Source organism: Mucor mucedo (assembly GCF_025094135.1).
Source record: "Mucor mucedo strain NRRL 3635 chromosome Unknown EV154scaffold_19, whole genome shotgun sequence".
Classification (NCBI taxonomy): domain Eukaryota; kingdom Fungi; phylum Mucoromycota; class Mucoromycetes; order Mucorales; family Mucoraceae; genus Mucor; species Mucor mucedo.
Window position 1 is genome coordinate 370,830 of NW_026252303.1, and position 11,167 is coordinate 381,996.

General features: G+C 35.5%; 5 protein-coding genes across 5 annotated transcripts; 3 read left to right on the forward strand and 2 right to left on the reverse strand.

Annotated features, from left to right (window-relative positions):
• Positions 1 to 38: 38 nt before the first annotated feature.
• On the forward strand, positions 39 to 619 carry EV154DRAFT_478728 (uncharacterized protein; the record flags this gene model as incomplete). The annotated part of the gene is made up of 2 exons (XM_051598203.1): positions 39 to 128; positions 347 to 619. 2 exons carry the CDS (start codon positions 39 to 41, stop codon positions 617 to 619), a joined length of 363 nt encoding a protein of 120 aa, XP_051460633.1.
• A 943-nt stretch (positions 620 to 1,562) lies between these two features.
• Positions 1,563 to 2,852, forward strand: EV154DRAFT_499679 (HCNGP-like protein-domain-containing protein). The gene is made up of 3 exons (XM_051600503.1): positions 1,563 to 1,722; positions 1,779 to 2,042; positions 2,097 to 2,852. The coding sequence occupies exons 2-3, from the start codon at positions 1,929 to 1,931 to the stop codon at positions 2,529 to 2,531; spliced, it is 549 nt and encodes a 182-aa protein (XP_051460634.1). The 5' UTR covers positions 1,563 to 1,722; positions 1,779 to 1,928; the 3' UTR covers positions 2,532 to 2,852.
• Positions 2,853 to 3,011: 159 nt separating this feature from the next.
• Positions 3,012 to 4,066, forward strand: EV154DRAFT_415503 (ATP-NAD kinase-like domain-containing protein; the record flags this gene model as incomplete). The annotated part of the gene is made up of 4 exons (XM_051595670.1): positions 3,012 to 3,109; positions 3,163 to 3,263; positions 3,314 to 3,463; positions 3,516 to 4,066. 4 exons carry the CDS (start codon positions 3,012 to 3,014, stop codon positions 4,064 to 4,066), a joined length of 900 nt encoding a protein of 299 aa, XP_051460635.1.
• A 730-nt stretch (positions 4,067 to 4,796) lies between these two features.
• Positions 4,797 to 5,233, reverse strand: EV154DRAFT_109896 (uncharacterized protein). The gene has a single exon (XM_051593898.1). The coding sequence runs from the start codon at positions 5,045 to 5,047 to the stop codon at positions 4,829 to 4,831; it is 219 nt and encodes a 72-aa protein (XP_051460636.1). The 5' UTR covers positions 5,048 to 5,233; the 3' UTR covers positions 4,797 to 4,828.
• A 753-nt stretch (positions 5,234 to 5,986) lies between these two features.
• EV154DRAFT_109880 (UNC-like C-terminal-domain-containing protein) lies at positions 5,987 to 8,201 on the reverse strand. Its single transcript, XM_051593897.1, has 3 exons — positions 7,270 to 8,201; positions 6,188 to 7,204; positions 5,987 to 6,131 (listed from the first exon to the last, which is right to left on the reverse strand). Exons 1-3 carry the CDS (start codon positions 7,771 to 7,773, stop codon positions 6,027 to 6,029), a joined length of 1,626 nt encoding a protein of 541 aa, XP_051460637.1. The 5' UTR covers positions 7,774 to 8,201; the 3' UTR covers positions 5,987 to 6,026.
• Positions 8,202 to 11,167: the final 2,966 nt, after the last annotated feature.

Here is an 11,167-nt window from a genome sequence, read left to right on the forward strand (position 1 = left end):
ATCAGAGCATGGATAAATAATTAATCATATCCATTATAATGTTCTTGACCAATTTGATAGCTATCCTTATCATACGAGTATTTAGTATAAATTCCCTTGGTGTTTTCCCCATTATGAACACATCATACGTATATTATCTTTCGATGTAAAAGAGTTTTGAAAGAATGCCTTTGTTTTTTTTTTGCTTGTTGACTGAAATCAAGAGAGTAATACGATCCAATTACAGCAATGTCCTCAAGACCAAGGACATAATTCACGGCAGCAAAAATCCGGAATTCTTCTTTTAGAAATTGCGCCGACGATTATACGTGACATCTACAGATAATAAAAATTCGTTCTTTTATAGCGCATAATCCTAAAGCTATTACAAAACTACGGCATTCAGGCCTTGATTCGGCGACGTGCATTATGTACAGGTGGGAAGGATGCGAAGGATCGAGTGTTACCACTTTGTTCAGCAAAGTCAGAAGGAACTGTCATTATAAATCGAGCGAGCATATGGCTGGATATATCATTCTTCAATTCATTTGTAAATGCTAGTGATTGTCGATACAATTGGGAGTCTGTAAAATGGTTTGGTACTTTCAATACAAAAATATATTACAAAACATTTTTATGAGTATTTAAACAACTTGACAAATATTTGGAAGATTGCATCTTTAAAGCCCAAACTTTAGACGCTTTATTTTCCTTTCTGCCAAAGGATCGATCGTTCTTACGTACTCAAATTCGGCTAGCTTTAATTGATTTGGCAAGTACTTGCCCGCTAAGGAATTCAGAAATGTCGTTGTTCTTTGTAAAATTACTTGAAAGCCAAGTTTTAGCGTCCCCAAGAAAATAACATGAGAGAACAATTTCAGTAGTTGATAAAATTTGGCTGGAAAATGTCTGGACCCCCGTAATTTTTTCAAACGTATTTTTTTATATCACTTATGTACATCAATCCCGGTCAAGACCAGCCAGCCAGCCATATCACACCTACAGGATCAAAATGCCAAATACTTGTAAGGATAATTGCTGTCACAAGCTTTATATACACAAATGGCTTCATCGGTTCTATATCATCGTGACATTAACTATGTGGGTATCATGAATTTTTGCTTCAGGCGCCTTACGAAGTTTAAGGTACTTATTAAGTTAACGCCATATTGTCTTGCTGAAATATGCATATGCTGACTGTATGAATTGTCTAATTTAGTGTTTGCTGCAAAAGCATACATAAATTATCTTCAATGGCTTTTTTAATGCAAAAGAAGAGCAAGGTAGCAAGACCGGCGAGGAGTAACATGGAAAATTTAGAAAGTTTTATGTCCCCTCAACATGATTGACCTTACATTGTTTTGTTGATGAAACTCGAACTTTAGTATTAGTTTTCTTTTGTTAACCCACATACCATTTATAAGTTTCAATTTTGTAATCCCTTATGCTGTCGCTAGACTCAATTTATCCGGTAGACAACTGATTTTTAGCCGGGTGACTATCTCCCGGTATGTCTCACGCGCCAAAATTTCTCTCAGACAATGTTTTAAAACGAATTAAAACCGTCTTCCCTTTTTTTTCCCCATTTTCTTATTTGATTTGAACAAGCATGGGATCTTTAGCCGGTCTTGTCAATTACTCTGATGACGAAGATTCATCTTCTGGCGATGAACAAGGTGACTTAATGAAGCAGAAATAAAGTTCCTGTGGTATTAATCTATTCCCTTCTTAGTTTACGAAATTGTAAGCATATGATTTTATACAACGATTTCGACAGTTCACTGACATCCTGTTTATAGCTCAAAAAGAACGTCGAAAGAAAACCACCACCCAAAGACATAACAACATATAAAGCTAAAGAACATACGTCGGCACTTCCTAATAAATTATCAGCAGCCATTGCAGCGGCCATTCCTAGCATCGTAAAAGCACCCATAGTCAATGAAAGCATGAACGAACATCACAGAAGATTAATGGCAGCATTGGCACCAAAACCTATAGAAGGAGTTGATAATTGGGGTATACCTGATGAACCAGCTGCACCTTGTGATCCTGACAGAGCAGTAAGTGGGCATCCTAATTAAAAGAAACTTCGGAGAGACTAATATCGCTTAAAGGAAAGAATAGCGCACTTCCTTTCGTTGAGGGCATCTGGTCATAGATTGAACAACCATCTCCAACACAACAAGGCGTTCAGAAACCCACGAATTTATGCTCGTCTAGTAGACTTTGTAGAAGTGGATGAATTTGGCAGTAACTTTGATAAGAACGATTTTGATCCCAATGGATTTTCAAAAGAATTGTATATAGACGGTATTTTAGAAACACAAAAGAAGCAAGCTGAAGAGAAAGTGGCGGCACAACAAAATAGAACTTCACTTAACTTTGTCCCTACGCAACAACCAGAATTATCACAACAGCAAAATTCTGCTATGGCTCAAGCTATGGCTACTGCGGCAAAGGTTGCTAGTCGAATTGCTAAACCACCGATACAAGCAGAAAAGAGAAAATATTTAAGTGACGAAGACACGCGAGATACCAAACGTCGATAGTTTTCGGAGATCCCTTTTTTTTTTGATGTTTTATTGAGTCATAAGCATTTGACTGGTTGAAAATAAACTTGTACATTTTACTCTCACTTTTTTCTTCTTCTTGATCGCTTCCTTTTTACGTTGTCTAATATGCGCTTTATCTTAAATCAGTACTCTTCATTACTCCATGGTAAAACTGGGGCTTTTTTTATGACGAAAATGTTGTACAACACGGGTTTGTTACGAAAAACAACTACGCTGCCAAATAAAGTAGGACTTCAGCTATCAAGGGATCGCGATGGTAATGACGATGGCTTTGATCTTGTCTTCTGACTAACATGCTTCTTTTTGTTTACTTCAAGACTCTTACCACAACAAAACAGACTTGATCAAATCAAAAAGACCAAATGATATATTGCAAGTCCCCGGAAGTACATATGGGTAAGGATGGTTATTCCGAAAGATAGTTTTCATGTGCTGAAGCAATATACGATTAGTGGCATGTATGATTTACAGTGGAGTAAGAAGCCAAATAATGTATTGATTGTCAAAAAACCCAATGATATTAAGACAGAAAAGGCACTTATTGAACTTGCAAAGTAAGTATAATCAATTAAATGAATTGTCATCAGATATTGATCGTTCAAATTAGTTGGTTACATAAATCCCAGCCAGAAATGAATATCATTGTTGAGCCTGAGGTAGCGGAACAGTTTCAGAAAGAGTTACCTTTCGTCCACGTCATTGAAAAAAGTAATACATCTAATAATTATTATGCATTGTGTTTATTAAATTCAATTTAGGTCAAAAGGATGATTATACACGCACAGTAGATTTCGCAATCACCCTTGGTGGAGATGGAACTATGCTTCATCTTTCGTCTCTATTCCCCAAAGCTGCACCACCAGTCGTAAGTTTCTCTCTGGGTACACTATGCTTTTTAATGTCATACAGTAAGGCGTTGAAGTTATTTTGATCTTACACAAATTAATCCGAATAATGTAGAATTTGAAAGACATCAACACGTCATAAATGATATGATTGCAGGAAAAGTCGGATTGATGATGAGAATGAGGTTATTTTGTTCGTTACATCAGCATAATGGTAAAAGAATAGAAGTTGATGGCGTCGAGGTGGATGATAGACAAGTCATGAACGAAGTGACATTGCATCGTGGTAGATATCCTCATTTGACTACAATAGATTGTTTTGTCGATGAACAGTATTTGACAGAATGTGTCGCAGACGGTTTAATTGTTTCCACCCCGACTGGATCCACAGCTTATTCTTTATCCGCAGGGGGTCCTATTGTTCATCCGAGTGTTCAAAGTATGGTATTGACCCCAATTTGCCCTAGATCGCTATCATTTAGAACCGTTCTATTGCCACCCAGTTCAAATATTGAGTTAAAGGTACAGGAAAATGAAAGACTAAAAGTGATCGCTTTTGACTCAATGTGCACTTGTAGATTGGCGAGAAAAGCCGAAGTCAAATCGAAGTATCTATCGATGGCCAAGAGATATTTATGTTGCATAAGGGAGAATACGTCAAGGTAGACTTATTAATAGGATTCTTATCGCATAACCTAATCTAAACTCAAATAGGTACGCATGTCAAAATACCCAATCCCGTGTGTAACGCATATAAGTGATGGGGCGGGCTGGGAAAAAGACATTAATGAGTTATTGAAATGGAATCAAACTTTTGGTAACAATATTCACTAAAACTGTAAATAAATTATGTAACATAATAATGCAACAACCTCGAGAATTGAGGAATATAATTACCTAATCATATTTGGCTTCCTATAATTGTTTTGTAAAACTTTTGTGATAGACTGGGTTTACTTTCATTCGCTGTAATTAATCCAGAAGCAACGTAAAAGTATATATAAGGATTTTTGTTAATGGTCCCGTTTAGAATGGGAAAGGATAGGGTCCAGTTATAATAAAATGTTTATTCCAAATAGGTTATCAAATAGTTGATACAGCTATTAAGAAATAAAGGCCTTACTGATTATCTTTGCACAAACAAATTGATGTGGCATTGGTGCATCTGACAATATGAAATATCAAAGGTGCCAGAGTTTAATTGTGGAATTATATGAAAGACTGTCTGCTCACTATACACGATAAAGTATCACAAGTAGTGTGAACCACTATATAAAGTGCCATTCCATATTTGATTTTATTTACTATCGCTTTCAGTAACATCGGATGTGACACCGAGCATTAGAATTGTAATACATTAAGCAAAAATAAATGCTTTTTACAACAAATAAAATGTGTCCGATCCACTCGCCCTCATAATAGCTGTGGTCAGCATGAGATATGCTTTAATCTGTGGAAGGCCAATGATAGCTTGTCGGTCCAAATTTGGCGAATGGGTATAAAAGGAGTCCCCGGAAGATTTGCTGCCAAAACTGTTGCCGCAACAATTATAAGCACAAATAATACAAGACCAAAGTCCACCGAATTGAGATAAGCTATTAAGACCAGCTCCATAAAATTTAAAGCACAAAAAATCACATATGTCATTACATTTATATTATTTTTTTGTTACAAGAACTACAAAACATATGCTTGTGAAATTTTAAAGTCTTATCACTTTATTACAATTAGGCACAACATAACCAATATGTATCACGGCTTATTCTTCAGGATCTGACTTCAATTTATTTTGATGTATGTACAATAAGCTTAAATGGACAAATATTGGCAGATGTAACTGCTTTAAAGTGACAAAACATATCATTCTCTTGGCGTTGAGTAGTGCGATAAACAAGTATAAGAGCAGTAAATTACTGTATCTCAAAAATTAAACATAAGCGTTAATTTGTTAAGGATGCTTCAACTTACAACAACTTTGAATTAAAAAACGATACCCATCAACTTTTATTTTTAGTGGTTGTTATTCTATTGCGGACGGGCTTGTGCTTGATCTTTTGCGATTTTTTACAATAGTATCATCCTTCTGTCTCAAATTTTCTAGACTTGCTTTCCTGGAAGTTCTCTTTAACATAGGCACATCTTGATCCTGCTGCGATTGCTGTTGTAATAAGATGTCTCCCAACTTTCGCTGTAACACTTCGTTTTGCAGTTCTATTCCCAATGAATCATATTGTCCAGGTATGATCTTGGGTGGGGTATCATCTTTATGTATCTCACTTTCTCCCATAATATGATAGAGGTTATCACTGTGTCTTCGAGGATTGGTAGGCTTTTTTGGTGGCTCCGTAATTTTCTGCACTACTGAATTTGAGGGTGGCCTATTAAGCAATGTGTTCATCGCTTCTTTAGAAAGAGCTGAAGATTGATCTATAGACTCCCTTCGTTTTCTTTCTTCTTGCTGCGCCGCCATGACAGGAGAAAGTGTACTGAAAGTACCTCTTGATAGAGCCATGAATACAAAAAGTGTAATCATTATTACCAGTTGGGACACGGAAACTCTCCTTTCAAAGGATAGCTATAGAAAAACAATAACCTTAGATTTTAGGTTTCCATTCAAATTCGAGACTCAATTTACCTGATCCGCTAATATGTTAATCTTTGTAGTCATTTCTCTCATATCACTGTCTGTTTGATCCTTCAAATCCTCATACCATTGCTCGTAACGACGTTTCTATAAGAAGAAGTTTAATTAATAGGGTATCTTTACACATTCGAATTGTACTATACCATGCTATCAATTCTATAACTCGCGGTTTCATTTAAGTGCCCAATAAGCTGAATTAACTGTTCTTGATGTTTTTTTTCCATGTCCTTAAGGACTCCATTTAAATTTTTATTTTGATCATCAAGATAGCGTAAAGATAGTGTCATATTGCCTTCTAATACTGTCAATCTTTTCATTATCGTCTTGTAAATCGATTCTTGGGTGCTTCCCTCCTTTGGGTAGTTATTGGCAGTCGTCTTTGGGTGTGATAAATGAGTAGACCTGCTCTCTTCTGATGTCATACCGGTACTTGGCAGAAAAGTAGTATGTGCTGCATCTGAAAATGAAATGATACTATCTGCAGCAGTGGTAATATTTATACGTGTTGCTGAGATGGTAGTGTCTGATTTCGTTAAGGATGAGGTTGTCATAGATTTATCAGTCTCATTTTCACCCTCTTCAGATGCATCCGACGGATTTTTTGTACTGTTTGAGGATAAAGTAATTGAAGCTACGGACGATGATGATGATGATAGAGCCAAGTGGGATACATTTTGGTCTACCAGTGAATCAGAATTTGTTGTTGTCGAATGGCTTTCCGTAATAGAGTCTGTTTCTGAAATGTTACTTTCATTCGAAGCATCTTCTTGATCTGTGATTATAACCTCTGTATCATATACTATATCGCTCATATCTGCGGTAGGAACAACTGCAGAATCAACGAGGGCATTGTAATTTATAGGCGGTATTACAGGCTTAATATCCTCTTCATCAATATCATTTTTTATCGGGAAAGATTCAGAGGTGTTTGTTACGTCGTATTGAGGTTGAATAAGTTGTTCACGAACTTCTGCTGGCCAAAGGTGCTCATTCTCTACAATCGGATTGTCACCCTGACTTTCTACTGTTGTATAATATTCCATCATTGACATTCCATGAACTCTGACCAAGCTCAACGGACAGTAGTATTCGTGCCCATAATGAGTAAGGAATTCGATTTTCATATATTCCACAAATCCACTGTCAGGGACTTTAAAAACCTAAAGATTTTTTTTTTTAATCAATTGTTGGCCGTGATTGATTCATTGCCTTCTTTTTTTTTAACCTGCAAATCCCTAGTGTTTCTAGCCTGCCATTGACCTAATAATCTCCAATCCTTCGTAGGGTACTTTGATGATGCATATACACGAAAATCTTTGAACGTACTTGAGAAAAATTCAAAATTAGCCATAACGATTGTATCAACAACAATTTGTTCACAAAGATTGATGATCACGAATTTATCGGCCGCACATTTATTTAGTAAATATTGATCTTTTGACTCGTACAAGATAGACTGTGCGCCTTTTGCCTGTTTATTTGCCTTCCTGACCGTTGCTGCACAATCTGTTGACGCGTAGTTGAATCTTTCTTTTAATGATTTCATTCTGACCCCAGCCATTTGTTGAATTTTCTTATTCGTGTTTCTTTCTCCTGCTTTACTGGGTGCGATATATTCTCCCTCGTCATAGACATTAGGTTTTTTTTCTTTTCCAACAACCCCGCCAATCAGTTCTTCAAACATTGATCCGAAATCATCAGAGAACCCTCCATCGATGCTATCTACCATCTGTTGTCTCTTCAAACCGCCCGTTGTGCCTTCTTCTGCTGATTTGCGTTTATGTCGACGATCCTTTTCGTTTTTCTTGCAAAGCCTTTTTTTGCCATTCCTCAAAAGACACTAAAGGCTTGGGTTCATCTTGTTCATCTTTTTGCATTGTTAAAGTACTAAGTTGCTCGTCGATGGCTATACTAGTTTTTTTCAGTACAGCTGCTTTGGTTGGCTCGTCAACAACATTTTTGCTTAGACCAGAGATAACGGAAGGATCTGGGAATAAGGCAGCAGAAAAATCAACAGCTGAATAGGCAGGAGAGGTATTTAAAAATACGTCATTTTCACGATAGCGCAAGCACAGCTTAGGTTGATTTTTTATTGCGGTGACCACGTCTGTTATTATGAAAAAAGAAATTATAAGCAAATGTGTAAAGAGCATGAGAAAAAACGAGTACAACAAATCATTGCCGAGTACGGATTAAATACAACATTCGTACTTTTAAAATTATTCCTTAACAAAATCAAAAATGTTCAGGCAAATGGGAAAGGGTCTAAAAATTAAGCAAATTTTGCCCTTTTTGCAAAGGAGCAGAAACGGTGAGAGACATACTTGATAGTGACAACAATTGTTTATAAGGTTTAAATGTCATATTACTACTGAATCTATTTGTTTTATACCCTGACGTTTCTGTCATCCCTACGATATCAGTACTCTTGTTTCCAGCTGATTCTCTGCTGTCCAAAAGTCTGACAATAAACCAAGTTTGCCAAAGTGAAGGCCAAATCCTTATTCATACTTATCTCATCAATTTCATCTTGATTTATCTGAGGTTTTTGCAATACGAAGAGTATTCTATGGATGCTGTACAACATTTATAAATATACCATGCTCAAGTGATAGTTAAGTAAGTGGCAAAGATCAGTTCGAATCCAAAATGCAAACAATTCACGTGCCTTCACAATCGACAATTTTTTTAAGGGTTTTATTATTATGTATACTGACTTTTTTTTATGTGATTTATTATGTATATTGAGAAATGTTACTTCATAAATCAATGACGTTACTTTAAAAAATAAAGTTTACTCAAAATGATAAAGCACCTATTGTTATTTTATCAAACCTCTTTCTTCTCTTTTTCCCATCCCAAACTGTTGCTGTCGGATTGCAACGGCGTTACATCGCTTGGCTAATTGTCATATCGGATACCGTCAAGCGTATATACTTTTGGGCGTCTTCTATAGAAGTTGCAATAACCTTACCTCAATCTTTATTGAAGGTGGATTTATAAAGGTTGCTTGCAAAACCCGACCCAAAAAAAAAAGATTGTCCAATTTTTTTGAAAAGCTACGAAAATGAAATAAGTCGAATGGATTACGAAAGTAACAAGGACTGAAATGGCTACAAGAATACTGGTAAGAAATAGACCATGTAAGAATAGTGGCACATCACACTCAACCCGTCCTTGATCTGTGTATATCCGAATACGCAAAGAAGACAATCCGTTGGAAGTACTATTATGATAAGCTAAAAGCAGTAGCAGGGACTTACATTCACTTACGAGAACATGTCAAGCACGCAAAGCTGGATTTCGAAGGAGCAAAAAAGCTTATTCTGCCATTTGTAATTTGTGGTTGTTGTATACACAAATATCCCGTAGTGTATACAAGCACTATTTTGTGAGTTACTTTAGCGAAAAACTCGAAATGTCTATTTTGTGTCACCTCACGTACACGCGGTTTACACGCAACATCTACATTAACAAATGATGAAAACAACTTATAAATAATACCACAGCTTACAATGCACGCATGACCCACACATGCTTACTTCAATATGTTCACATTATAAATCATTGTCTCAGCCTGCTCTATGAATTGACAAGTACCAAAAGGACTTTGTCAATTCCTATATAAACCATCCTCTAATTAAATAATATCCTCTAATTAAATAATAAAACGATATTCAATTTTACCCAGTCTCACAATTGTCGTATTTGACGCCTAAATAAATCGAATACAATTACTATTTAATCTGTCTTGAGCTATAATATACTTCATATATTATAACAGACACAGTACCAGTTCTCATAATCTTCTAACTGGAAATCATACCCTACATTGGACCCCGGTTGGCTGATTTACTGCGGTTCCTTCTAGCACCTACGATGAGTAATCAAGTAATCCAATCATCGCACATACTGCTAAATGAATAAATGATTTCTCTGCTAGAAATTCCGGACATACAACCATAGGCTTACATAACAATATTTTATAAGCTATGTTTCATGTCGTTACTGATGTGGTGACCTAGCAAGGCTATAGCCATATTAGAGCTAACAAAGGTTTATCCATGCTGATACCATTTGTGATATAAGCTTAACAATAAATGTCATAGTAAGAACTATAAGGATATTACATCACAAGTCTAATTTAGTACGTCTGAGAAATACTTAAAATTTAGTTTAAAGCAAAGAGAGTTAAGAAGACTTAACATTTATTAGAACAAGACTAAATTAGTGACTATGTAATAATCGTATACATTTTTGGTTAATCAATGATAACTTCAAGATAGCACTAGAGATATGAACACAGCAGACAGTCTTTTATATAAATACTCGTACATTTCATTTATTAATAAAGGACAATCTTATAAACAGTCTCAAACTACTCCTATAGTCTTTTTATAATTTTACTTTACCTTAAAACACAACAACTGATTTATATTTCAAATCCAAAAATTTCCAGTCTTTGGAAATGTTTATTCGATCTACGCAGAAATTACTTGAAGTAATAATTTAATATAAAAGGACCTCTATTTTTATCATGACAAACTCTCCAACTTATAATAAAGGATTAAAGAGTCTCATTTCTTTACTTGTTTATTTTTTATCTTTTATTTCTACCCTTTGATACTCAAATTATCACAACAATTACCTTCTTTTTTTATAAACTACCTGCTGTCAAAACGTAAGAAGACATGGATCTCCAGTTGTACCTCCATCGAATTATAGAGGAGAGCATTGCAGCTTATATTGGAAATTTGAAAAAAGTCAAGGTTTGTAAAAGACGGCATAAAATTTAATTTGTACACTGAGAAAAAAAGAAAAAAGAACGATGCATACAATAAATGATAAAACACGTCTAAACAAAGGAACCCGTAAAACGTATTCCGTAAATTTATGCATGCAAAGGTCACGCTGAAAATGAGAATTACTGACACTTTTAGCTTGTTTGGTTGTAACAAGAATAAAAGCGATTTTTTTTTTTAAGATTGTGTATTCTTAAGAACGAGTATTGTGCTCCATACTCTGTAAAGCTGGTTAAAAATGCTGTTATAGGCTGTCTACGTTTAAACACATTGCTATGTATCATAATATTATGCAAGGCATTCAGAATTATTACAGACACA

Excerpts from the sequence above, each read along its gene's own strand:
- EV154DRAFT_499679 (XM_051600503.1), top strand. The coding sequence starts at position 1,929 with ATGAACGAACATCACAGAAGATTAATGGCAGCATTGGCACCAAAACCT. Across the intron at positions 2,043-2,096 it reads CTTGTGATCCTGACAGAGCA|GAAAGAATAGCGCACTTCCT; the intron begins GTAAGTGGGCAT and ends TATCGCTTAAAG.
- EV154DRAFT_109896 (XM_051593898.1), bottom strand. The coding sequence starts at position 5,047 with ATGACATATGTGATTTTTTGTGCTTTAAATTTTATGGAGCTGGTCTTA.
- EV154DRAFT_109880 (XM_051593897.1), bottom strand. The coding sequence starts at position 7,773 with ATGGTAGATAGCATCGATGGAGGGTTCTCTGATGATTTCGGATCAATG. Across the intron at positions 7,205-7,269 it reads GAAACACTAGGGATTTGCAG|GTTTTTAAAGTCCCTGACAG; the intron begins GTTAAAAAAAAA and ends AAAAATCTTTAG. Across the intron at positions 6,132-6,187 it reads GTTATAGAATTGATAGCATG|AAACGTCGTTACGAGCAATG; the intron begins GTATAGTACAAT and ends TTCTTCTTATAG.